Genomic DNA, 25,807 nt, shown 5'->3' on the forward strand with positions numbered 1-25,807 from the left:
AGGCCCCTGCCACTCCCATCTCCCCCCTCTCCTCACCCCTTCCAGCCATCCCTCCCATCTGGCTGCCTTCCCTGCAGATATGAGCCCACTAATTTGCCCTGACCTGTTAATTAGCCGTCTAATGAGAGCACTGACGAGGGACAGGCAGGCTGATTAGAGGAGCTCCATAGCTCGCCAGCTAAACAAACTTGCTTGGTGGATAATATGCAAATGACACATTCAAATGTATGGCTGAGGCATTTTTATCTTTTTATTTATTTATATTAATCCATTTTTGCTGGTTGCTATGTGTATGTGTGCACTGGCAATTAGACGCTCGTCTATGATAATAAAAAACATGAACAAATCAATCGATATCAAGACCAATGAAGAGTTGAGGGAGGAAAAAAATATCACAATATTAAACCTTGCAGTGAGTGTTGTGATGTCAATATGATACCTACTAAGTCTTTCAATGTCAATACGGACACAAGATCACAGCAAAACCCAACAAACATCAGGGAAAGTATTGGAATAATAAGCCTGCTCTCACTAGTTTGATGATGCAGACCTCTGCCAACAAGGTGTATTGAGTCATTTTTATTTTCGACCTACTTTAGTGCACTACTGTGATGTGCAGGCTAATACTCCTGGGTTTGAGTTTACACTATGAGGTGCCGTAGTTACAGTCAATGTCAGTTATGTGTATGCTCATGTGAATTCAAAAAGTGTTTTTCACACAAAAATAGGTGTGTTTTTGACAGTGAATTTGTTACATGTGTAATATTAACAATTTGATTATTGTAAATAATTTTACCATTGTCATAGTGTTGTAAAAGCTTTTACATGATATCAAGTAATCTGATATCCCCCATACCAGTCTACAACCAGTTATCAATAGACTATGTTAGTCTATGCAGGCTTCAAACATCTCGTTCAGTGCAAAATAAAGCCACATTTCACTTCTTGTATTTGCTTTTAGACGGTCAGTATAAATATTTGTATTAGCAGCCATGCCCCTTGTCTTGTGGATGCGATTGAAGCAAATAAATGGTCGACACACCCACTATACCTGCAGGGAGTGGAAGCAGAGCACTGCACGCACACACACACACACACACACACACACACACACACACACACACACACACACACACACACACACACACACACACACACACACACACACACACACACACACACACACACACACACACACACACACACACACACACACACACACACACACACACACACACTGCCCCACTGTCACACATTGACCCAACTCATAGCGAACACAGCTCTTGTTAAAGCACCATTTTTCTTAAAATATCAATACTAATCTAATGGGGTTTTGTACTGGGGGTAAGGGCAGGATTTTGTCATTATCTTCTGGTATAGATATATTGTACAAAACTGTGTGTGCGTGTGCGTGTGCGTGTGCGTGTGTGTGTGTGTGTGTGTGTGTGTATGTACATACCTCCAGCAGGTCAATCATGCGCGTCATTTGGGAATAGATGAGGACTCGGTGTCCATGCGCTTTTAGCCGACTCAACAGGATATCCAAGGTGTGGAGCTTTCCACTTTCTGTGATCAGACTCTCCTTATCTGAAAGAGAAAGAGACAAAGCAGTGAAAGGTACGAACAACCTGGAGAAACACTTTTTTTTATTTTTACACAGACAGAATGTCCGGCGCAACATGGTTTCTTGGTGTTCGTGTCCAATTGTGTAAACTTGCACATCATTATCTTTTTCTCATGTAAAGTTATCAACAACCAAAACCTTTTCATGTCATTTTGTTTTTCTTTATTGCATCTTTCACGTGCTCTTCAACAGAACATAACGTTGTACATCTGTTTACTGGCAGAACACATGAAAGCAGCCCACTCAATTCAGAGGTTATCAAGTCTTTCCTAATCAATACAAGTCTTCAATAAGACTGTATTCCCTTGGATACAGATCAGCCCGAGCATTGATCCCTGTAAATCTGCCCCTGATCTGCTGATTGTTTAAATAAGGCTTGTGCCCTTATTGATTGGCCTGCTGATGAGAGCGGAGAAAATGAGAGAGACCGAAAGAAATTGCGAGAAAAGGTGATTTACACTCTGTTTCACACAACGGCACAAAAGATGAACAAACAGGCCTAGCAGTTGGTGTCGGTCACGTTACTTCCAACACCCCGTCAGGTGTTGTGCAGCCTTCAAATGATTGACCACGGAGGACAAATGGGGAGCAATCTGACCCTGGGTCTGCTGTTGAAGTGGCGCCCTACTTGTCGAGCTGATGAGGAATTAACGTCATCCGACACAATAGGAGAAAGAGAAAAGCACCAGGGCTGCCATCGACCCGGTGACAGGCACACTATGGTGTTTGACCGAGGGGTCGTGACCCCGAGTGGGGAGAACCTAAGGCCAGGTCCAGGGTCAGGTGACAGGGTCGGGCCAGGGCAACTAGAGAGTCCCTATGGGAGAGTCAGGCCTGGCCGCCTGGCCGCCTTGCCCTCGACTCGGACACTCGTTCCCAAGCCCCCTTTTGTACAGAGAAAACACGGGTTTATAAATATTTCCAAGTCTTATTTCCTTCCTTTGTCAGTGTAATGTAACCAACCGCGTTAAAATCACGTTCCACTTATCCAAAACACAAGGTCGTATAATTTAAACTCGGAGGAGGCCGGAATAATATGAACATGACAAGGTTCAACCACAATATCAGCGAACCACTGGAATAAAACAATTTCTCTAAGACAATCAAATGTGCACCATGATCCAGCAAAACCCACTGGATCTCTCTGGACTTTAAACCGCTAACATTCGATGCTAATGAGCACTTAGGCTGAACCCTGACCCATGACCCTTCAGTTCCCCCCCCCCCCAAAAAAGGTCAGGCCCTGCCGAGGTGTTAACGAGGAACTTATAGAAGGGACGAACAAGGGAAACACTCTGGGGAGGTATTGGAGACCTCACCTCCAGGTCCCTGTGGAGTGTTGTCAGCCCTGACAGACACACAGACCTGAAGCTCGTGAGAAAGTGTTGACACAAAGAGTTTTGATTCAAAATTGTATTTACGTCTTTTATTTCGCTTTTTTTTTGGTTTCCGACCAGACAGCTAGTTCATTGTGGGCACAGTAGATGTGCTTTTCATTATTGTGAAACTGAGATGAACTGGGGTATAATTCAGAAACTACAGAAAAAGCAGAAATATAAGAAATAGAGGGGAAAAACGGAAGCGGGGACAAAGTGAGATAATAAAATATGATCATAAAACAGTAACAGCAAGAGACAATAAACTAAAGATACAACTTTACTGCAGATTTATTGGAAGATACACAGTTGTTAAGACATTGCTGTGGCTCAATCTGGTGCGTACCAGGAGACCAGCACACCACAAGCCCAGAGATACAAAAACACTGGATCCCACCATCAAAGGCCTATAATTGCTGTTGGCGTCAAGGAAGTGGATGGGTTGAAAAGTAAAAGGAGGAAATAGTGATACATGCAGAGGATTAGACGTGCGCATGAGAGGAAAAACGGTCCAGACAGAGGGGGACAGACAGAGAGCGAAGGGGGTCTGTGGTGGCTCCGGCTCCGGTGAAGCGGTATTAGCGCGGTGGTGGCGGTAATGTCGTGGCTTCGACCAGACGGGGGCCCTCTCACCACAGGTGCCAGTCTAACCAGGGCCGCTGCTTAGTCAAGGGCACCGTCCAGCGCTGCGGGCCCACGCTGCCAACCACCCAGATGCAAACCGCCGCTTGGCAAAGGTGCAAATGCTCATATAAGGCAGCTCTGCTCGACCGCTGCCACCAATCTGTTTCTGTTTAGCAGACTTTATTTAAGCCTCCAGACTCGGGTGTTATGTTTGAAGATGGGTTAAAAAAAATAATCTGAGGATTTTTGTGGCCCGACGAGACTAAATGTTGCATGTATCTAAATTAATTCTTGAAGGGCAAAAACTTGAAATGTAAAAATTCCCCATTAAGCAGTTTGATAGTATTATTTGTATATGCTACATGTCCCTCAGGCTCAGATAAGAGCAGCTCTAATGTTTGACCACCCTGATCTGATGATTTATCCAGTGATTTGATCTTTGAGGACATCATCTGATCACCAACCTATTTGAATCTCAGTGGTATTCAACCAACAGGGAAATGATGAGTATAAAAAATATGCTAAATAATCAAATGAAGACAGGGAAACAGATGTCCAAAAGAAATGGCCAGATTGGTAAAAAAAAACAAAAAAAGAAAACAGAAAAATCCCACCCCTGCAACTATCCAAACTCCCTAATGCCCGGCGATGTGGCTTACACAGCGAGGTGGCCGGGTTCAAAACATTTAGTGCTGCATACAGAAAATCCCGATTTCTAAATAGCGCTGCCATACCCTATAAAGCCAAGCCAAGAGAATGAATAATAGTGATTTAGGGAGGGCGGATTTTGGTGGTCTGTCTCATTCCAACATAACACTTGTGGCTTACATTATAAGCTACGTGTGGCTGCAGTGAAATGCACGGCCATTGGTCACAAATGAGAGCGAGCTGGATGTAGTGACCACGCATGTAACGTGATTATGAATATGAAGGTATTAACGGGGCTGTGTCTATACATGTAACGTGTGATGCTTCAAAATACACTGGCCTTCAAGATGTGTCCAGTTGAGATTCAGTCAGAATATGTAGCTGAAGGGTAAAACAAAAGGAGCCTCGTGATCTCACATTAAAACCAAACAGTGCAACATTTAAGATGACATATATCTTTTTTTCACAAAACAAGAGGGGGAACAAGACTTAATCATATCAACAACCAAGTAAAAACGGTTTAACAATAAAAAAAGTAAGGGGGGGTCATAGTGTTTGGCTTAGATTATTTTACTGTTGTAAGTGTGTATGTGTGTAGGTGTGTATGTGTTTAGGTGTGTATGTGTGTAGGTGTGTAGGTGTGTAGGTGTGTATGTGTTTAGGTGTGTATGTGCGTAGGTGTGTATGTGTTTGGTGTGTATGTGTTTAGGCACGTGTACCTGTGTGTGGATGAGCGTAAGGGTTTTTGGGTAGAAGGTAGGAGATGTAAACGTAAATGTAGAGAGTAAAAGCAGAAACGTGGAGACAGTATTTGCCGGAGAGAGAGAAAGAAAAGAAAGAAAAAGGAAAAACAAGAGGTGGAGAAGAGGAAAAAGAAAAGCAGTGCTGTTAGAGGGCTTCACAGTTCGGGCACTGATGACAGAGGATCCGGAGGTGAACAAGAACATACATCTGTCTGAGTACATGTGCCGCAAAAAAGAAATGTGGGTTCAAATGCACTGAGATGGAAACAAAACAACTTAATGATCACAAACCGACAACGACAGCGTTAACACCACACCCCCCAAAAACATGAGCAAATCCCATGTGTTGTCACACCACTCTGCCGTTGCTATGGATACACGTATCAAGCTCTTCGCCACCTGCCCTGCCCCGCTTTCACAGCCCCCTCCCCAACCAGTCTAACTGCGGTATCCTCCCTGCCGGCCCTCCCCATCTCTTCCTACCCGTACCTCCTGCTGACAGATTAGTCTGCACTCCCCTGTCCTTCATCTCTCCCCCTTTCTACCACATCCACTGTGCCCTCTCCGTCCTCCTCTCTTCTACCACTACAACCCTGCTGTCCCCCATGCACGCCCTCTCTCCCTCCCCTCTACTGTCTGTCCCCCGACAGTGTAATCCAATCCCTGTAGGGCCAGAGCCAGGGGCCTGACACGGTCCTGACCCAATTAGAGGCCTGCTGCCAGCTAATTAACCCCGGCCCAGCCCTGGTGCCTGGCGCCTGATACTCCCAAACCAACTACTGCGCTAATTTCATTAATACGCCGCTGCAATATTCTGTCCTGTCCTGTGCTCTCTCCCCTGTGCTGCGGCTGCCAAAGCAAAAGCCAAGTGCGGAGCAACCCCTCAACAGGCTGGGAAATGGGCCAGATGCCATCGAAAAAGAGGAGACGCAGAAGTGAGACTGAGAAGCAAAGGAAAAAAAAGAGTCATCAAGAGCTGATAAAGAAGATGGATGGATGGTTATGTGAGAAAGAGAGACAGATGGGGGGCCAATGAGCAGGTCGAATCAACGATCGGACTGAGCGCCGGCCCCTCACTGTATAATGATACATTACACTGCGCAATCAATAAGTCAATGAGCAACACTTGTTCTGCACCGCTGATGATGGAAATATTAGCCTGACACTACTTGGCTGCTTCTGCGCGTATTGACAAAAATCAGACTTAAACTTAATTTCCTCGCAGCGGCAGCATCAGGGCTGCTAAGAGCCAGATGCCAGGAGGAGGCTTTGGGAAACTGGCTGACAGAAAACTGGAGAGTTTAGTTCCCTGTGAGGACTTGATGAAGTTTTTACAGGTGCGTCACCAAAATCTGAACAGTAGCTCCACTCGGAGGAGCCAGATAGACAGACATGCATTTCACAAAGCCACAAAAATGTGACCGCGTAAGGCGGAAAGTGAAGGATGGACTGCGTTTTTGTGTATATATATATATATATATATATATATATGGAACATGTATGCACATACATCCCAGTCTGTCCTCAAACATGCACGAGCAGCACTTCTCCTGCTTCTCTGAAAGCAGGGGAAGAGACAGACAGTCTGATGCGCACCGTGGAGTCTCACGGGGGGAACCTGACCACACCACGCCACAGCACCCCACTGTGAACTCTGTCATTAAGATAGATTACTGCTGGTTAGCCTTGGCCAGAAATGACTCAACACGCACCGCAGATGAAAGCTAGCTGGCTGAGAGACATGGTGAATTAGATATTACTTGGCTTCCATATTAGAAGATCTCATCAGAGGAGCATAATGCAGCTAATGTCTCCCCCTTCAGTCGACTTTGGGACTTTCTTACATACAAGCGAGCACTAGTTTTTCCTTCTTGATGACATATTAGCAGCCATAAATTAGACTGGGGAAATCAAAACATCTGCGTCCCTTTTCTTTTTCTTTCGCTGGGGGTGGGGAAGAAAATAAAAGCTGCAGTCCGCAGACAGTGAGCAGTGCCAGTTTAATGCAGATTGAGGGAGTGGGGGGGCAGAGTCAGGCGGTGGTGTGGTGAGGCTGCCTGTCTGTGTTGTTTTGCGCCTGTCTATCAGAGGCCCGGGGAAGTTTCCTGCCATTTTGCTGGAGAGCAGGGTTTCTTTGAAGGGACAGGAAGGCAGGACTGCATTTCCCACAGCCTGATGTGGGCTGCAGGGCCAGACCTGACTGCCCTCCACCACCACCACCTCTCTCACACACACAGACACACACGCATTCAAATAGTTTGCACAAGCAACACACATAAATACCAGGTTCTTTACCATCTCCGTCACACTCTCCACAGCGGCGGCAGTCAATTCCCAGCTCACAATAAAATGTGCTATAGTGAGAAGGCCGTCATTTTGTGGAACGGCTCCTTCTAATTATTCTAAGTGACACAGGGGCCACACAGACGGCGAGGAGGGTTATTTCTGTGGGACTGGACTGTTCTGCAAATAATCCTACAGCAGAATCTATTCCCTTTCAAATAGATTCTCAACCTGACACAAAGTGACACAGTGTGAAACTGCTCTCCGTTTTGAGCCGGTTGTACTTTCATGTGAAGTTTCCAGAGAGAGGCGACCGCAGAAGTGCGGCAATCTAGCAAACAAACAAGCCAGGAGCGTCTCTGTAATTACAGTGGAAACCTCTTCTGCTGTCGCATCCTGGTGGCTCAGACTGGGCGACTGCATGGGTACAAATCTTGGCTGACAGGACCCTGAATGCTTCTCGCTTTCTCAGGAGATCAACACGGATGGCGTCTCAAAGGAATATATGGCAGTATCACATCATCTATGTTAATATAAGTGATTCCATTCAACCTTTTTTTTTTTTTATTATTAACAATGGCTTTCCTTCAGTGAAGTTCTAGCATCACAAAAACATCATGAATAAAAAAATATCTGAGGCTCAAGACATTGCTGCTTCAATTGTTTTTTCCTCCTCTGGGGCCTAATTCCTAATAAGTCTTCTGATTAGATTCCTCCATCGATATCAGCGGGCAGCCGTACTCACGCCATGGCGCTCAAAACAAACAGTTATTCAGCTCTGCCATTTGTTCTAAAGGTGTGGGGCTGGGAGTGCGGAGGAGAGGGAGGGTGGGAAACTTCAGCTGAGCTACTGTACATATCTGGGCCTTGATGTGGCAACAATGTGTTCGGCGGAGGACGGGTGCCGGAGTGTTGGGTCACTTCCTTCCTACTGAGGCTGAGAAAGAAGTGGGAGACCAGACGGACTGAGAGGCTGAAGCCAGATACTGATTCCAGATCAGTGCGTGGCCCTGTCTGTTTAAGGAGAGACGGAGGTGAGGCTTGTCCTCGGCCTGTGTGTGAGGGGAGGCAACGCCGCTGAGCGTGGGAGAGTGTGCGAGGGAAGAGGCGCGAGACACCTCAGGCCCCATGTGAGCACTGTACAGTTCCCTGAATGGAGTCAATGGTACACAGACACACACAAACACACACAAAGACACGCACACACAAACACACTCTCCCTCTCTCTCTCTCTCTCCCTCACACACACAAGTACGGACGGACGGGACCATCTATTAGTGTTACCTAACGAAGTACTTGAACAATGACCAGTAGCTAAACTTCCTCGCTTTGTCTGCCTCCGTATAACTTCACAAGAGCGCTCAGACTGTTCTCACACAGACACACAAATACTTGTTTTGTTTGTCACTTTTGCACACAAACACTTTCACAAGCACATGCACACAGAAAGGCAGTAGAAAAGAAAAATCGACTATTAGAATATTGCAAACTGTGAGTGTGTAACCACAGGATTTAAAGGATCTCTATCATGTTTGGGTATTTAACTATTTCAATATAAAAAGTGGAAAGCAGCTGCAGGTAACGGGTCTTAAAGTAAGACAACAGTTGTACACTGCAGGCTTATCAAACAAGTATGAAGAGGAAACACGTCACACATGTTTTGTGCTGGGAACCTGTGTTACCACACAAAACAAAAAGAGGGTCGTCATCAGAATCCCTGACAGAGACAGTTTATCAGAGGTGGAGAGGCTGAGCGGGTCAGTGAGAAGGGAAGTGTTGTCTGTAAAACTGAAATGGCCTCTCTCACCCTGGACATCCATCAGTCATCTGAATCCTGGCAGCGAATCAGCCCCCACTCCGCTCCAGCTGAACCTTAACTCAACAAGCCGAGCTCCTCTGATAAAGCGCTTGTAAGCACACACGTACGCCCACGTACACACACACACACACACACAATTATGTATTCACACCTTAGCACGCTGGTATGTGTTTATGCGAGTGCAGTGCTCTTTATCTGAGCTGTTCCATTAGACTGAGGGTTTTGGCTCCCTGGCAGACGGACAGACAGAGACAGAGGAGGGTGATGTACCCGGCTCTGCCCCGCTGACCCTGCGGACCGGCCTCTGTGGATTCTCCCACGGGCCATTACCTCTCCCTTCGCTCCAAAACATGGATATCCACCGTTTGATAACACTGGTAGTAAAAATTTGACGATAACAAACGGATTTGGAGCAAACATGTTGACAGAATTTTTCGAAATATGGACCTTTGCAGTCTTTTCCTAGAGCAACACAGACTGCTGCTGTGGACATACACTACACAATCAGTCACTATTGTTTCAAGAACACAAAGAAACTCAAAAATTTGGCAGAATAATTGCAGTACAACGACATAGGCCACAGTGCAGACTGAACTGGCCTTTAGTCATTTATTGGTTGTCCTGATGGTCACTTACTAGTCGATGCTCATTTATTTGTTTCCCTTTAGAGAAAAAAATGTTAAATAACACACACACAGACACATACTAGCACATGCACACACACACAGCTCCTACCAGGTATCTGGATGTAGGACCATCCATGGCGAGGGTAAACTGACATCGCACCCCCAGGGCATTGTGGGTGGAAGGTATTGGCCCTCGCACGCCAGTCTGACGCAAGTTCAGGGGAGCCGTAGAGGAAGCACTGTTTGAAGATCGTGCCCCCTCCACTGCGTGTCACCAACCACTCGTACCCAGCACTGCGGTCTGCACAATAACGCTCCATGGGAACTGCCGTCACCTAGGAAACCAGAAAAAAGGTTTTCTACATTTGAAATAGATAAAAATAGATAATATTCTGCAGAGACAAGATAAGGAGGATGACATTTAGGATAACATGTTACAAATATGTTGACATGGGAAGGTTTTGACAGGAAGGTAATAATATTTTGACGCATTATTTGTCATTTCTAATCTTTCCTATTATTTTGCATGTGACATTTTAATTATAAATGAAAACAAAAACCCACAGAAACTGGAAATCTTCCCATCTAAGGATTTGTATTGTAGATGGAGTGAAAGCTCCACATGAAGGCTGGTTTCGATGAATCAGCAGGTTCTGTGTATAAGTGTGTGCGTGTGTGTATAGCAGGAGGGCAAGAAGACGCTTTAACAACTGCTGAACGACCTTAGCAAAAAGCCCCTGTTTGTCTCAAATGCAGCTGGAGGTCCCTATGGTCACCCTCACACCCTGACCACACACACAGTCAACGCACACACACAATAAGAGCTGCTCATTGTTGAAAGCCTACAAAGGCCATGTGCACAGCGCTCCCCCCTTTCCTTTTCCACGACCACCCAAATGCTCGTCCATCTCACACAGAACATCGCACACATTTACTCAAACTGTCCACACAAACACAGAGGACGTGCATGAGTGCCTTTCTCAAGCTCCGTGTCACTCAGACACACACACACACACACACACACGTGCGTACCCTGGGCGTAGCGGCGAGCAGGAACTTCGGTAGTACTATGGGCCGGTGGGGCCGTAACTTGGAAGTGGTATAATTTCTGTTGAGGATTTTCACATCACCGTGTCCCACCATGCCGGGCGTGACTGCTGTGAACACCAGATCCTGAAACAAACAAATACAAAAACCAAAAAGAATTATTACGATCCTGTTTCATACTCCCAAATCATTCAAAACTTCCCAATTTATTGATTATATTGGAGTGAGAATTGATTTACAATAACAAGTGATGTCTGCGTTGATTTGTGGTAAATAAAAGAAAACATCATACTCAGATTATTGGAAATATAAAATAAGACAAACGGCAAAACCGACAGAGGTTAGTGAGTGCAGCTCAGCATATTTAAGTTTCACTGGCTACAAGCCTTAAATGTCAGCTAAATGCTTAAAACATTATGTAAAATGTACGATTAAGCAGCTTATATGATTTAAGTTGCACGTGTCACAGGATAAACATCTTCTATGGCGTAATCTCACGTTTGGGCAGGACATGGTGTGATTTAAACGCATACATTTTCAGAAAAGGTTCATCCTGAACAAATAATGATGAATTTGTTATGCACTAAGCAGTGGTAGGTGCTGAAAATAATATCCAAAGTTTATGTTCATGTTACAACAGTGGTGGATACACAGTGCCACCTAATGGTAAAAGTTTGAAACAACATCCTCCATCTCTCACCTCCAACGCTTGTTAGCAAGAAATTCTTTCTGTATTTCAGAAAGTTTGAACAACCGAAAACAAAAACCAGCAATGTTTCAATATAATTATATGTTTCTGAAGCCATTGATTTTTACTGGGATATGATACTGGGATGTTAAAATGTTGGAACCTTGAAAGTTTCAACGTCTTTGGAAAAACAGGAAGATGTTACAGAGCTGAAACGGAGGGACAGAGCGTCCGACCTCCATGTGAGGTTTCGAAATTGCCTTCTTCTCTTAGTATCTAAAAAAAGGAGCAGCAGGAAGGATGAAAGCAATACTGAGCACACCGTGAAGAAGCAGCCAGAGAGAGATTGCAGGGAAGAGAGAGGAGAGAGGCACAGCATGCCAGCTACACCGCATCGAAAGAAAAGTGAGGAGTTGAAATAAAGTGGCAGAAGCTCTGGGAGCGAGTGATTTCTAGAAACTCAGCTGGGAGTCTGGGGTCAGCGTGGTGACACGGGGCACACTCGGCACGAGCTCTCCAGGTGTCTGCAAGTTTCTCTGTCTCTTTCTCCGTCTGGAACTTTCTTCTTATATTTTTCTGCTCCTTCGTTCTTGCAGCCGCTCCGGGGGAGGGCAGCTGCCTGACTCAGTGGGATGAGGCCAGCAGAGGAAGAGGAGGATGAAATTACCCTGACGGCGTTTTCTCCTGAGTACTTTCCACCCAACAAGTTAAGTTAGAATCGGTGGAGGATGATAATGTTATACATGTCTGGTTTGCAGAGTGAAAGGTAAGATAAGATGTTCTTTCACTGATCTGCTTTTATCCAAGCAGATTGGCCCAAACACTGTTGAAGCAGTGACCCAGTAGAATATCTGCAGGGTGCAGCGGTTTCTCTTTTTTTTGAGGTTGTCTGTATATTTGTGTCCCTTTCCCACTAACAACTCCATTTCCACATTGCCAGGAAGTATCTGCTGTCTCAACATAATCCTGTGGTTCTCGGCTGCACAATCCAAAACATGAGTGCAATTGAAATCAACCGTGGCGTGCTTTGATCCCGTGTGATACGACACTGACTGACACTGCTAAACAACAAGAGGGCTATTGCCAGATTATCAGTGGCTCCCAAAACAATGGTGCTGCATGGGAGCCATTATTTATCTAATCCACACCAACTCCAACCTCTGCTACAGTGTCAGTGTCCTCAGAACCCACTTCCCCTTTCAGCGGCATTGTCTCCGAGGCACTGAGGGAAGAGCGGTAAGCCAAACTGTTTAAATATTGCACCATAACACGAATGAATGGAGGTGAGTTTCCACCACAAGAGGCTTCCCGTGAGAACAAGGATTTTTAGAGGAACTCGGCTCCCCTACATGCTTTTCCACCGGAGGAACAAGAGTCTAAATAAAGTTCTAGGTAAAATATATCACCCTCCAGAAAGTCCCTGCTACGCGATGGTACTTTCTGAACATCGCCGATCACGAGCATTGTTATACACCTGGTATTTCTTTACAAACTAATGTTGTTTGTCCTATAATTTGTGGCCAACAATAATCAGGTTGACGCAAAGCCAAAAAACATTGCTCTTCCCAAGGCTTCATCCCTGTTGTGGAAACACAAATCACAATGAGCTGGAGGAAATTTTTCCCCTGGAAATGTTCCTGGATATTAGTTCTTGAGAAATTAAAGTTCCTGGAACCATGAGTGGAAAAGCACCTCCGGGGGATTGTTGTGATTTAAATAGCTGATTATTATGCTTCGATATGTGTGAGAGATAAAAAAGAAAGTGGACGAAAATAGCATCAAAAACAAAAGGGATTCCATATTGATGGGAAAGAGTTAGAGCGGCTTGACATATTTTGTTAAACTTGTCACAAGTGTTTTTTAAAGAATTGCTGTTAGTGTAGATGTATTTTGAATTAATTTTTTTGGCCTTTGAAAGAGACAGTGAGGGAGGGACAGGAAACAGGGTGAGAGAATAGGGAAATGACATGCAGTACATGTTCTGGCTGGATGGGCAACCTGCTGCTCAATATGTCTGGTACTCACTCTAACCATTCGTCTATCAGGTCGTCCAAAAGACATTTTATTTTCCATCTATTTAAAATGTGTGTCCTGATTCCTGGAGCTTTCCCCTTCATGTCGGACAGCAGACGCACAGACAGCCTCTGGCGTGCACACACCCGGGAGACATACAGAGCGAGGCAGGACAGTGTTACTGGGTCACGAGGCTACACAGGGATTAGGTTCCACACTGGATCCCAGCGGAGGGAGAGGAATCGGGGGCAAAGAGCACGCTGTGTGGCCCAACACAGCCTCAAACCCTGGGGAAAATGTCAGCATCGTCAGCGCCACATGCTACTGTCACACGCCGATATGTACCGCAGATGGCTACTTGAGTCGCGTGTGTTGTTTGAGTGCATCTTGTGCGTTTCGTACCTGAAGGACGGGACTGTTGTGCATGTTGGGGAAGGCGGTGGGTCTGTTTAGCCACAGAATCAGGTCCTTGTGAGACAGACACATAGTCCTGGACTGCCCACTGCCTCTGTCCCCCTCGCCAACGCTGACTTCCTCCTGCCTCTCCTCTTCAAGGCCGAACAGGCGTTGATGGTGGAGCCGGTACGCAGCTTTCAGGGACAGAAAAAGGGCTAACCATCTGTGGAGGGCGGAGCAGGGGGAGGAAAAATACAATCACAAAGAGAACTACAGAGAAAATATTTTTTAAAGAAGTCATCGCTGAGATGTAAAGCTGGATGTTATTCGATCGAATGTAATAAATATATAAAACACAGTATAATGTAATAATTATGAGAATCTCTATTTTAATCTCTCCTTCTGTACAAGGAGAACAAAGTGTAGTCATCTACAGTACAGCCAATCCAGGCCTGCTGGGCAATAATCTGTGTATAAGGTTTGAAGATGGAAACTTAAAGCCCACCTCGCTAAGGTGCCTTGCAGCATAAGGTTGCACATCTCAGCAGGTGACACGTCGATGAAGCGCAGGAAGGAAAAACAACTTCCTTTGTCATCACCTGGGAGAATGAATACACAGAATGAAGAATATGTTAAGATGAAACGTGGAAATACTGGAGGAAGGAAGAAGCGGGACACTGCGGTTACATCCGTACTACTGTGTTTTCAAACTCAAACATATCAGTTTTAATCCCCATCCATGCTACCACATCTGAAAAAGCATTTTCAAACAAATACATAGTAGTATTGATGCAGCCTGAGTTTTGAATGTCAAACGAAAGAGATCAAGAGCCTCGTATAAGTCTGGGATCACAGCTGGATTTGCCCTCACCTTTTCTGTGAAAGAGAGACTGCTGGATGTGGTTTGGAGAGAAGGGAGACAACAGCACTTGAAGCAATCTGAGGAGGATGAAGAGAGAACGTCAAGGTCTCACCACTGAATATGAGGGGAAAAAAATAAGAGACTACATTTGGGCGATAATCTGATCCCCGTCCAAAACACAACATATCTGCGTGAAAGCTCAAATTAGGATAATTGGGCCTTTTGCGAGTCCCAAATCAGCAAAAAAAGATTTGGTGAGAAAACAAATACAGCTGACGACATATTTATAGAAATAGAGGAGAGGAAGAGGAAATCTCGCTTCAGCTGTTTACATTGGATATTTATCAAGACCAAGAGTGTCTGTGAATGTGTGGGTTGGTGCTACAGTATCTGCGCTGTACGACTTACTTGTTCTTGGCCTGGTTGTGTGCGTGGAGGAGGCCGTGGCGGTAGAGGAACTTTGACATGATGTAGGGTTTGATGGACATGTGGAAAGGCGAGCGGGTCTCCTGGCGCTCAAACAAGTCCGGGTGATTACACACCTACAGAGAAACACACAGAGAGAGAAGTAAGTAACACGTGCAAAGGAGGAAGTACGTCACGCTTTATTCTGGAACTGCCAATTCATTGTTGAAGAGAAGAGTTATGTTTCCACAGACAGAATGTAGAGCCTTCATTACAAGTTCCCTTGGAAATCCACCATAGCTACAGATGAACCTAATAAAAGTTATCAATCATTGGGACAAAATAATCTCAACTTTATAGCTGTTATCATTTTATTTATCTTGTTTTTTTAGAACTGGATACTGAAAGGACAACCCTACCTTTCTGAACTGCATGACCAGGTTCATGAGGGACGAGGTGGTGGTGTGAGACTGCTGGGCCGTGCCCATGGAGGACTGCAGCAGGTCCTCGATGGAGATCTTGTTCCTCAGAGCCTGGTAGAGGAGCCTCTGGCGGGACGTCACCTGGCAGTAGGTCAGGATCTCAATCTGCGTGAGAGGAGGGTCGAGAATGAGCCGACTGTGCTGCTATTGTCGTTGCTGTGTGGTGAACCAACGTATACTGAAGTTAATGTTTGTGTGTTTGGAGTTCAGATCTCCAGTCACTTTACATTTTCATAGAATGATTAGTACGTTAAAAAAAAAAAATTCTGTATGTAAATGAGTCGTTCAAGATATTTCTGTTCCTGTTGAGGAAAAAGACTGATGCTTCAAATAAAAGTACAAAACAAGTTTGCAGCGAGAGCACATTATTCTGTTTTTGATTTATTACCACGATCATGTTGCGCCTCCTTGAAAAACACACAACAGCATTTTCACATAAATGAATTTATGGCAGCTGCCTTCATGGTCACATTGACCCACATTCTTTAAACGCACATTCAAATCTCTGGTTTATTGTACTGTCGTGTTTTGTTAAAAGCAGTGAAACTGAGCAAATACATGTCCTGTGAATCGTCAGTAAAGTTGAACGGTTCCTATTGGTTTCAACGGGCCAGACAAAACACGAGAAACCAGCTAAAGCGCAAAGGAAAACTGAGGTGGCTGGCAAGGCTGCATGTGGGCGCGGAGCAAAGTGAAAGAGACAGATGTGGGGGTGTGGTGAACTCTGCCATTCCTCTGAAACTGCGTATCGAGACTCCCACAGCGCATGAGTGAGTGTGTGTGTGTGTGTGTGTGTGCCGCATCTGACAGCAAGAGACCCCGAGTCCAGCATCTGTCATGAGGATCTGCCAGCACAAGCATCGCTCAGGAGCGTATTACAACACGTCCTGTGTCAGGGAGGCGTAGAGGGAGACAGATGGAGGAAGGGCGCAGGGAAGAAGCGGGGCTACTTTGGTGCTGATAAAGTGCGATAGGGCATTTTTCAGACAATTTTCATCGTACCCTCCTTTTTGAACATCCAACATACTACAGGTTTTTTATTTGCTATTTTTTGTGAGATTTGACAGTTTTGTTCATGAAAAATCCAATTTTCTTCTCTAGGACCTCATCTTGTAAATCTTTTCCTCAAATTATTTAAAAGAAAAACCTCTTTTAGTCTTGAAAATTACATTTGAAAACTGAGAATAATAGCTTTCGCGCCTGTTTCAAATTTTGTACCAATGAAATGTGCAATTCTGGATCAGACGCTTGTTTTTCTGCAATTAGACAAACAATGATGTGCTCTTCTACCTTGTCCGAGAGCTCGTTTTCCACGTCCTTCTTGATCCTGCGCAGCATGAAAGGCTTGAGGATCATGTGCAGTCTGGAAAGTTGGTCTGAAAAACAAACATCAAACAACTCTGTTTAGCTACAAAACATATTACACGCCCCAGTGAGCAGGAATAGAAAGGATCGGCGCTGGCACACAAATTGTCAAATTTCCACTCAAATGAGGTGGAAAACATTCAGTGTTGTCAGCTGGAGAATTAAGCAGCCAATGGTAACATTTCTTTTCTCCGTGCTGGGAGTTGGACTCACTCTCGTCGATGGCCGACTTGTTCTCAGCGTGGCTCTCGATGTCCTTGGAGAACCACTCGTTAAACTCTTCGTGGGAATCGAACAGCGTGGGCATGATGAAGTGAAGCAGCGCCCACAGCTGAGAGACAGTAAAAACATACCCCGGTCAAAAACAACAGCAGTTGTGTCTTGTACAAATCAGCTCACAATCTACGCACACAAACACACCGCCCACCTCGGCCATGGTGTTCTGGATGGGCGTCCCGGTGAGCAGCAGTCGGTTTCGACACTGGAACTGCAGGAGGATTTTCCACCGAACGCTACAGACGGACAGAAACAGTGACTGGTGATCTGGTGCAACACGTACATGGGTTTATCATCATTGTACTTAACAGAGCTATAATCCCACACATTACTCAGACTGTAGAAGATGGGTTGTATGTGTGGGAGTACGTTTCTCAAAACACTTTCTGTCTAGATTAGTCGATTCTGGCCAGCTTCCAGTCAAGTAAATTTTTCAGACATTCCAAAAGGTTTCGAAAGAGGTTTTCTGAGTGTTCTGACCAATTTATCGCAAATAGTACTCCTTTAAATTACTGATAATAATTCCTAAACAATAGTTAATTTTATTCATAATAATTATTTTGTTATGCTAATGTTTTTACCTGGTGCTGCTTTTCAGTGCCTGGGCCTCATCCAGGACCATGTACTGCCATTTGACCCTCTGGAAGTATTTGACGTCCTGGACCACCAGCTGGTAGCTCGTGATAACCACGTGGAATGGTGCATTTTGTGTGTAAAGGGTTTTCTGCACAAATACGCACAAATGGAAGGAGCGACAGAGGTATGAGAAGAAGAATATGACGGAGCAAAGCTTCCATAGTCCAAACACATTATAATTTATCTTCAGAATATCATGTCGTCCTCACCTGGCTCCAGAATTTCCGAATCACCTTGCGATCGTGAGGGTTTCCCCAGTATGGCAGCACCTGGCGGAAATATCAGTAACGTTAAAAACAAGAAGGAAAAAGTGGGTTCGCTCTGTCAAAAAGCTTCGGCTTTTCCAAAATCATCACTTCCTAATCTATATTCAAACTAACGTCTTCCAAAAACCCCTTAAGAGTTACACTGAGCAGAGTAATACAAACAGAGCTCGGGTGATGTTCCCAGAGGAAACATTTAGGCATGGCTTTCACATATGAATCACTGCTTCACTTGTTGAGTTGTTGACGCAGAATGTGATGTGAAAAGATTTACACATCATTGCATCACTCAACACAAGCTGGCATTCCATTGTTTTCAATCAGTCCTGCTTCGAGAGTTCAGGAAGCTTATCTGCAGATTGTGTAATCGGGTCTTTTCACACTTCATTAGCGTAAAAGACGGGAATTGATTTACTTTCAAGCTAGTGCACAGAGTGAGCCAAGTTGAGTGCTGTGCACAAAAAGGGGTCATTTGTGTGTGTGTGTGTGTGTGTACAGCTGACATATTGATGTGTCTGATAAATGGTATTTAGTCTAGAAGAATGCTCAGAATGCAAAAGAAGGCAACAGCCACTCAAAGTATTAGCTCTTAAGTTAGGCGTCAACATGAGCAATGCTTCAAATGGGCTGATACAATACTGCCCCCTACTGGTTAGTTATATACATGTTTGCACTTGATGACTAAGTGTGTTGCTTTTAGACGTTTGACAGCATTTCTCACTGGAAGAAAAAAACACTGCGTTCATTGGAGGACTGCACAAGAGCAGTGGGAATTATTATGCCAGGATTCCTTCAGACAAGTTTTTGCAGGTGTTTCCGTTGGCGTGCTCGCTCAGCAGCGCCGCCGATTCTCACCTTGAATTGGGGCACAAAGCGGGTGAACTCCTGATGCCAGTTGTTGAGCGTGGACGCAGGAGAGATGATAAGAAATGGACCCCAGATGTTGTCTTTCTACACAGGAACAGAGGAGGGAATAAACCGTCAGCCGCCACAACAGCTGGTCTTTGTATGCGCCTGTGTGAGCAGCACCCAATAACAGGAAACCCCGGAAGAACGCAGCATGCATCTTCCTGTCAGTTACAGCTCGACACTGAAAAGCTCACAGTTCCCCTGAATTCCACGTTCTCTCCCTGTGGAGTTTGGGGACCACAGGATCTAAAGAGCTGGCACATCAGCTGTTCACAACAATGAACGAAGTCATCGGACTTTTTCAGTAAAATATTCCAGCACCTGCAAAAAAGCTCAGCCAGAAAACCAGGGTCTCTTTAAAGGATGCAGGTGCACAGTAGAAGAAACTGGTTGCCAAATGTTGTATTAGTCAGCATCAAGAGAGCAGACAATTTAATATTCCAGAGTTCTTTGGAAAAATGTGGTGTATGAACCCATTTGACCCGGCGCTCTCTCACCTCTGCTAGGTGAGCCAAAAGGGCAATACTCTGGACCGTCTTCCCCAGCCCCATCTCGTCTGCCAGGATTCCATTGATTCCCTGCAGAGACAAAGAAAATGAATAATTTTACATGTACAAATATAAGTTATAATAAAAACCATTTGAAAACCAAAACACTGCAATGATTTTAAAGCCAAAAAACCCAACTAATAGATTCAGAAACTGAACTGAGCAGTAATGCAACAGGAACTGCAACGAAGGTATTAATGTAATATAATGTTTGTGGTTTCAGACGTGAACGCGCAAAATGTCTGGACAATTGGGTCAAAACTTTCTCATTCTCTGCAGAACTCAGCTGGATATTTGTATTCTTTTGGTTTTTGTTAATTTCACGTCCTTCGCGTGTTAGAAATCAACACACCCACTTGCTTGCTGTGAGATTATTCGACTGTAATTTCACACGGGCTCACTTGGACATTCCCCGCTTATTTTTCAGGGGGCTGGACTGAAAATTTCTGAAAATGTCTGACGCATGTTTGAAAGCAGCAGAGAAATATAATTCTTCAACTTCCGGTTATTGGAGTTCCTGATCAGACCGTCACATTTTTATCAATTTATACCTCTTGCCACAAAATAAGACGATACAATGTCAAACATAAGGAGAATCAAAACAACAACAAAAAACATCAAGGCAAAAAATATTCCTATACATAAAAACACAGACCAGGGACAGAAGGGAGTACCTGTTCATAGAGGTTTGCCAGCCAGTTCATGCCTTTGAGTTGGTAACCCTTGAGTTTGCCATCAAAAATGATGGGCTGAGGAATTTCTTCACCAGCAAGGATGGATGGGTTGGCAAGGCTGTAGCTCTCTCCAAAACCAGAGCCCGAGGACGGGCCAACGGCCGCATGCAGAGACGCACAGCGGCTGTCTTTGGCCTCATCATCAAACATTCGCGTCTACAGGGGGACATTTAGAAATAAGAAAAGGTAGTGGTAGTAGAATATGTGTGTGTGTGTGTGTCAATGTGTGTGCTTCAACCTACTTTCTTCTGATGACTCTGGTAGGCTTCTTTGGCATTCCTCAGGGCCTGAGACTTGTAGTATTCACTATCTGAAACGACACACAATCAACTTGTGTATAAAACCGTAGAATCCAATTTAATCTGACATTTCTTTCCCATACACGTGAGTATATTTCCAAAAAAAACATAGCAAAGCCTGAAAACCCTGGAATTCTACAGCAAAGTATTACCATGTATTTCCTAACTATTCAGAAAAATTATTGTATGACATCAGTTTTAGTGAAGTATATATTGTAGCTGGTAGTAATCAGTGATTTGTTTGTTGACACCACCAACACAACGAAGGTTACAGAGCCGTGCATACCATAATCTTCCTGTCCCATGTTGACCATTACGCCTCCTCCGATATCTATTTTTCTCTGACCCGCGCTGTCATCAAGCTTTTGAAGAATTTCCTCCTGCGCCTTGTCTCCTCCTGGACCCGCCAGGTTGGCTTTACCGCTCATAAAGTGAGCGTACAGCTCCGTCTGGGTGATGAGGAAATTTAGTTTGCGCTGCTGACGCTTGGCCTGAAAAAAGACAAAAGAAACATTGATGCAATTATTGAAGCAAAATATCAGTTGGATAAAGCAAAAGACAAGAGACACCTCCAGAGACAGAATCTCTCCCCCCTTCCTACCTCTTTCATCTCCTCGTCCAGCTTGCGTTGCTCCAGCGCCTCCTTCTCTGCCCTCTTCCTGTGCTCCTTCTCCACTTTCTCGTATTTCTTCCAGTAAAGCATCATCTCCTTGGTGAGGCGCCGAGCCCGGGGCAGCGTCTCCTTACAGTTCTTCTGAGCCTGGATGGCCGCACGCCGCACTTCTCGCATGCACTGATGAGCCAGCTGGTGCAAGCAAAACGGACGTCAAATATTCTGATGAAGCTACTGTTCAATCTTTCATATTCAAGAAAAGTTAACGGTCAGCTGCAAAGGATTTTATAGTTTTTCAGAATAAACCCCTTAAAAGTCAGTTCCATCTACACAGCGGTGTGTAAGTTTGACTTACCTTTTTAGCATTGGTCAACACTAGGTTCTTAGCAGAAGTCTTCTGCTTGAAAGTCTGTAAATCAAGTACAAATAGGAGAATTCAGATTGTGATTTAATTCTACTGAGCATTTCACCACAACACAATATTCTTGAGCATTCATTTTGGACCACTGTGTTTCATTAGCCTCATGCACACTAACCTTGGGGATCTCCTTTTTGGCGATGGTGAGCCAGACCTTACGTCGTCGTGCATTCAGCTGCTCAATGGTCAGATGTTTCTTCTTCACCACGGGTAGCGGTGCATCATGGGAAAACTTGGCGAAGACCTTGTTGATGTACGGTCGCCCCCCTTCATCCAGAAAGTCTCCCTCTCCTCGTTTCTTCTTCTTCTTCACTTTTCTCAGTTTGGCTGAAAGAAAAAGAGTCACATCAACAAAAAACTTCTAATTTCCAGAATGGATTGCGGAGATTGATTTTTTTTTTGGTCCTTACCCTTAAATTTCTTCTCATCTTTGATTTTCTTCTTTTTGGGGCCCAGAAGGTGGCGCTGCTGCTCGTAGAAGGGGTCATGAGTAGAGAGGAGTCCAGTGCTGTAGTACTGATACTGGTGAAGCTGAATGAAGACAGGGGAAAAAAACCCACAATGATGACACTTCAAAAACACATGTTGGTTGTCTTCTGGATATCTCTTAGCACTGTGTTAGCAATGTGTTAGCACTGTGTTAGATGTTACGTGTACCTCCCGCTCAGAGTGGAACTTGCTCTGATGCTGCCTGGTGTGGCGATGCAGCCTCAGCATATCATGCAGCTCCTCTCGAGACAAACAGAAGTCGGAGTCATCGGAGTCGGTGTCTGAGTCTGTGGTGTCGTCACTCAACAGGATGCTCTGTGGGAGGCAGACGGTAGAGAGTAAGAAAAGGTGTTAACATAAGAAGGAAATGTTCTAAACCAAATAGTACAGTGGGGAAAACCAAAGAGTAGGGCTGTGATTTAAGCCATTTCATTGTAAGTTATTTGTTTAATCTGACTGAAAGCTTAAATCTGCAGGATGATGTGGAGTGTTTATAAAATACCTTGAGCCATTTCCTGTTTTTCTTCAGCTTGGAGAAATTGTAGAGGCTCGTTTTATCAGCCTTTGGGTCTATGGGGGTTCAAGAGGGGAAAAACACTTTGCGTTTAGTATCTGACAGAGTGAATAAAGACACATTAACCATATCTCCCATGCCAAGGTAAATGACTGCAGTACGCACTGGCGTGTGTAGTAACATATTATAACATGTGTCTGCATGCGTCTTACCTTTACCTTGCAGCAGAACTCCATTGAGGGGCTTGCCCTCGGCCAACCCATCCCCCTGTTCACATGACTCACTCTTCACTGTCAGAGCTGCATGTTGAGCGGAGTGGTCCAGAGAGAGCCCCGTCCCCAGTGCATCATCGCTGTCGTCACTGTCATCACTAGAACATGATAAATATGTCACTGTAGGCCATTTACATCCTGTTTCTAATATTTATTCTTTGGAGATGTAACTGTCAAGCACCCATGACAGGGGGATATATTGTGGTGTATCATTAGATACTACTGTCATGATGTAATATAAAACAGACAAGAGTGCAAGTCATGCTGAAATCACATTTTCCATCATTTATAAGTAAAATTGGCCAACAGATAGTTTTGTATCTATTTCACTGCAACTGATTCAGTTTGCAATCCTGTAAAAGCAAAATTGCATTTACAGTAAAACAACCACTGAAACTGAAACCCAGAATGTGTCCTATAATAATCCAGTGGTTCAGTCTGAGAACGACATGTGTATGATGCCCACCGCAGACTCCCCCCTCCGCCCGTACCTGGTTATGTCTCTGTTGAAGATGGTTGTGGTCTGGCGCAGGAAACTGTCCAACCTCAGGGATCGTTCTAAGCGTTGCAGGTAGAGAGGTTTGGCCAGGCTAGAGCTCCCAGGCGCCCCAACCTCCAGCCGGCCATCCTGCTCCGACGCCATGCAACACAGACACCACTGCCCAGCAGGGCAGCAACTTTTACTGAAGAGAAAGAAGAAGCAAGATAAGAATGAGATTCACAGGTCACTGCTACCTACACGCTGAGTAGTTTCTAGTCTCTTAAATTGAGTTATGAAGGTTCATTAAGCTTATTGCTTAAGGAGTTGGACATTGACCACGTGAAGCTCAAAAGCGAATGCCAGGTTTTGCCAGATTTTCAAGCAAGTCAAATCTGAGATACTAGAGATGTTCTTCTTCTAGCCTGGTTCCAAAACCCTCAAATCACCACCCACATCTCAGATGTTGTCAAAGTAATGAAACAGTCATTTATTCCAGTTCACCCTCCTTCAGTGGCTGCACGTGCAGAAAGGTAGCAGCTCGTGGTTTGTAAAATCAAAATACAACACACACGGTGGACCTACCTTCTCAGTACAGGATGTCATGGCTCCTCATTCCAAGGTTAATTATCAGACAAAAGGTGAACAACCCTAAGAAACAAGATAACACACAGTCACACACTGAAACTGCAAATGGTTTTATTAAGGGCATTTGCTCTTTCACGTGGGATGTGCTTATAGGGAGCTTGGTTCATTGCTGCAATACTGACAGTGTGTTCATAATTTTCTATAAAAGAAGTTTCTATAAAACATATTTTGATGAAAGGTGTTAAATAATATAAAGTATATAGTATACTACTCATATATAGTAAGATAAATCCATATTATATTAAGGAAAGTGTACTTGGTTGGTTCATATCTACTATTATAACACTTATATCTCCTTATATACCACACATACACAGATGTTATTGTACTACACAGTATTATAACTCAGCTCCATGTTATTGTATATTCCTGTAATGTCTGAGTAATGATTGTATCGATGATTTTAACTCTCTTAACTGTGCTATATTCATCTGTCTGTGCAATGTCAATGGTTCATGTGCAATCCATTAATTGTACATATTGCCACGCTGCACAATTTTGTCCTGTTTTTCCACAGTACATATATCAGTTTAATTCAAATCATATTTTTTATATTCCTTAGACTTAAGTTTTGTTAATTAATTACTGATGCCTAGTTTGACTCTTGCTACTGTGAAACTGCAAATGTCCCCATTGTGGGACTAATAAAAAATATAAAATAGTCTTATCTAAGTGGACTGATGGTTGTTTCACTGACATGTGTTAATGTTAACTTGTCCTCTGTAATTACTACTTTCTGAAACACGATCACGTGGAAGAATGACAACAACTGAGGCCCAGCAAGAGTTTAGTTTTTCGGGTTTAAATTTACCAAACGACCCCGACAGCTGCATCGCCCTAAATAACACTTTTGCTATCGTTATGTTATCATTAGCTTTAGCCGCTAGCTAGCATTCGCCGGGCTTTGCTAGCTAACCTTGGATGGTGCAGTGGGGGGGACTGCAGCTCCCGGGCTAGCGACCGTTAGCCGCCTCGCTACGTGAGCTACATCGGCTCATTCAATGATAGTTACGGGTCAAGGTGGCGGATCACCGGTAGAAGTCCACCACACTTTACACACCGGTGTTGTTTTTGTGCTAACGCGTTAGCCTTCGGTGCAGCACGGTTGCTACCTATGCTAACTCTAGTGTGGCCGCTGATCACCGACGTTAGCTTATGAAACACTAACGCGTTTGACCTGGACCATTAATATGAAGTATTCAAATCGGCCCTGTCTCTTTAAGGCCACCGCCTCGCTTCCTAAACCGTGTATTAAGAAATGATATTTGTTTCACGGCGATTCTGTCGCTAAGTCGCCGCGGCCAGCGCCAGGCCCGCCGCCCGCGCCTCTCGTAGCCTCGCTGCGGACACGAGCAGGGGGGACTCCGGCTGCCTGGTGGAACGAGTGATCCCCGTGTTTTAATTCTTTCTCCCTCCCGGCCATCTTCCCCCCCCATCGCCACAACAACCGCGGCGGAGTGTCTCACCTCGGGCCCCGTGTTCCCCCCCTGGTCGCCTCTCTCGTCGCTGCTGCCGACTCTCGGTTCTCTCGCTCCAAAATGGCGGTTGGAGGCGCCGGGCGAGTCCGTGAGCTTTGAGTCGGCAGCGGCAGCGGAGAGGCGGCCACTTTCTGTTACTGAGAGAGCAGAGACACGACGCCATGGCGAGGGGACAGCAACGAGCAGGCGCTTTAATCGATCCCCGAGACAGGGACGCTCGCTCGGCGGCGT

At 44.8% G+C, this 25,807-nt stretch overlaps 1 protein-coding gene across 9 annotated transcripts in view; it reads right to left on the reverse strand.

The window, feature by feature from the left end:
* Window positions 1–25,756, reverse strand: part of ino80 (INO80 complex ATPase subunit) — a 38,771-nt gene extending 13,015 nt beyond the window's left edge. For 6 of the 9 annotated variants that reach the window (XM_047337980.1, XM_047337976.1, XM_035144413.2 and 3 more), the window contains exons 1-28: window positions 25,565–25,756; window positions 24,036–24,101; window positions 23,464–23,655; window positions 22,913–23,070; window positions 22,689–22,756; window positions 22,355–22,501; window positions 22,108–22,228; window positions 21,816–22,024; window positions 21,635–21,688; window positions 21,268–21,471; window positions 20,953–21,157; window positions 20,610–20,677; window positions 20,308–20,523; window positions 19,583–19,663; window positions 19,032–19,127; window positions 18,123–18,182; window positions 17,859–18,001; window positions 17,429–17,513; window positions 17,215–17,332; window positions 16,927–17,012; window positions 15,574–15,741; window positions 15,158–15,291; window positions 14,759–14,826; window positions 14,393–14,486; window positions 13,894–14,110; window positions 10,776–10,916; window positions 9,853–10,078; window positions 1,460–1,587 (exon numbers count right to left, since the gene is read on the reverse strand). In XM_047337980.1, the coding sequence (XP_047193936.1) occupies window positions 1,460–1,587; window positions 9,853–10,078; window positions 10,776–10,916; window positions 13,894–14,110; window positions 14,393–14,486; window positions 14,759–14,826; window positions 15,158–15,291; window positions 15,574–15,741; window positions 16,927–17,012; window positions 17,215–17,332; window positions 17,429–17,513; window positions 17,859–18,001; window positions 18,123–18,182; window positions 19,032–19,127; window positions 19,583–19,663; window positions 20,308–20,523; window positions 20,610–20,677; window positions 20,953–21,157; window positions 21,268–21,471; window positions 21,635–21,688; window positions 21,816–22,024; window positions 22,108–22,228; window positions 22,355–22,501; window positions 22,689–22,756; window positions 22,913–23,070; window positions 23,464–23,615 (3,447 nt within the window). In that variant the 5' untranslated portion in view covers window positions 23,616–23,655; window positions 24,036–24,101; window positions 25,565–25,756. Of the gene's footprint in view, window positions 1–1,459; window positions 1,588–9,852; window positions 10,079–10,775; window positions 10,917–13,893; window positions 14,111–14,392; window positions 14,487–14,758; window positions 14,827–15,157; window positions 15,292–15,573; window positions 15,742–16,926; window positions 17,013–17,214; window positions 17,333–17,428; window positions 17,514–17,858; window positions 18,002–18,122; window positions 18,183–19,031; window positions 19,128–19,582; window positions 19,664–20,307; window positions 20,524–20,609; window positions 20,678–20,952; window positions 21,158–21,267; window positions 21,472–21,634; window positions 21,689–21,815; window positions 22,025–22,107; window positions 22,229–22,354; window positions 22,502–22,688; window positions 22,757–22,912; window positions 23,071–23,463; window positions 23,656–24,035; window positions 24,102–25,014; window positions 25,519–25,564 lie in introns of those variants that run through there. The other 3 variants (XM_047337981.1, XM_047337978.1, XM_047337975.1) reach the window with 2 other exon arrangements.
* Window positions 25,757–25,807: the final 51 nt, after the last annotated feature.

The sequence above is a fragment of the Hippoglossus stenolepis genome, chromosome 20 (assembly GCF_022539355.2).
Source record: "Hippoglossus stenolepis isolate QCI-W04-F060 chromosome 20, HSTE1.2, whole genome shotgun sequence".
Lineage (NCBI taxonomy): Eukaryota > Metazoa > Chordata > Actinopteri > Pleuronectiformes > Pleuronectidae > Hippoglossus > Hippoglossus stenolepis.